Genomic DNA, 1,510 nt, shown 5'->3' on the forward strand with positions numbered 1-1,510 from the left:
GCCTTTTTCGAGGGGGCAAATAACCATGACCACAGGTCGGCAGCATGGCACGCAGAGCTGCCCTGTGCATCACAGCCTGCCCTGGGCTTGGAGCTGCCCTGCTAGCATGTCTCCATCTTCATCAGTAACCCCTGAAGTACCAAGAGTCATCTAGTTTGCTGGCCACTGAAGATTTTCAGACTAAACTAATAAAGAAAAGGTCAAATATCTTTGAAATACATGACTTACAAAATGTATGGACCATGCAGGGATGTTGACAGCCCACGCGTATATATATTTCTGAGACTTGAAGCCAGTTTGAACACACAGCCTTGTGCACATCCTGCCAGCCATTTGATTGCAATCTTCCCAGGTAACTTAGAGCCCAGGCACAGCCAGGATCTTAAGCTCTATGTCCCTATGAAAATGGAAACACTATGGGATGACCTTTTTGACTTCATAATATCATGCTCAGCTGCCCATGGGTAAGACTCAGGAACCAACATTCATAAATTGATAGGATCTGGGGTTGTAATTATTCCCTTTTCCCAGGTCACATGGACTTACAATGGACCTGCACCTCATGTGAACTGGCAAGGCCCCTTGGACTAGTAAGTAGCTAGAGCGGTTTATGCCAGTGTCATCGTGCACTGACACCTTCTCCACTTTCACAGACGTGGGAAATGTATGAGCACTACTGAGTGGCAGGGACAACGTGCCGGCAAAAGTTCCGATAAAATACTTTTCCTGACCACTTTTTTGATGAAATGCCACAATTATCTAATAATGTTTTAAAATGTATCATGAAAAATATGGTCACTTTGGGAACCCTGATTTCTATCAGAAATCTCCTTTTCAACTGAAAATCAGGTGGACCTCTAAAACAATCAAATCAAGGAGAATTGTGGCCAGGAAAATGCTGGTTTATCTCCTACTTCCTCTTGTCCTGACCACAGTCATTCTCTTCAGGCATCCCAAAAGGCACTGTGGATGATGACGTCCAATTGCACCGAGGTGACTGAGTTCCTGCTCCTGGGGTTCTCCGATGCCCTGGGATTGCACATCTTGCACTTGGCCACTTTTCTAACAATATACCTGGCAGCCCTGATTGGCAATCTCCTTGTTATCACAGTCATAGCCATTGACAGCCACCTCCACACCCCGATGTACTTCTTCCTCCTCAATCTGTCCATCCTCGACATCGGATCCATCTCTGTCATTGTTCCCAAATCCATGGCCAATTCCATACTGAACACCAGGCTGATTTCCTATTCTGGATGTGTCTCACAAGTTTTTTTACTCCACTTTTTCATTCCAGCAGACCTCACCATCCTCACCATCATGGCTTATGACCGATACATCGCCATCTGCAAACCACTGCACTATGCGACAGTAATGAAGAGGAGAGCTTGTCTGCAAATGGCAGCCATGGCCTGGAGCGCTGCTCTTCTGAACTCTGCCCTGCACACGGGGAACACCTTTAGGCTGCCCTTCTGCCACTCCAACATCGTCAACCAGTTCTTCTGTGAAA

General features: G+C 46.5%; 1 protein-coding gene across 1 annotated transcript in view; it reads left to right on the top strand.

The window, feature by feature from the left end:
* Positions 1 to 969: 969 nt before the first annotated feature.
* The window catches only part of LOC106723404 (olfactory receptor 14A16-like), a 9,667-nt gene continuing 9,126 nt past the window's right edge, over positions 970 to 1,510 (top strand). Inside the window, exon 1 of the mRNA XM_025195740.1 lies at positions 970 to 1,338. Within this exon, the coding sequence (XP_025051525.1) occupies positions 970 to 1,338 (369 nt within the window). The remainder of the gene's footprint in view (positions 1,339 to 1,510) is intronic.

The sequence above is a fragment of the Alligator sinensis genome, unplaced genomic scaffold (assembly GCF_000455745.1).
Source record: "Alligator sinensis unplaced genomic scaffold, ASM45574v1 scaffold1454_1, whole genome shotgun sequence".
Taxonomy (NCBI): domain Eukaryota; kingdom Metazoa; phylum Chordata; order Crocodylia; family Alligatoridae; genus Alligator; species Alligator sinensis.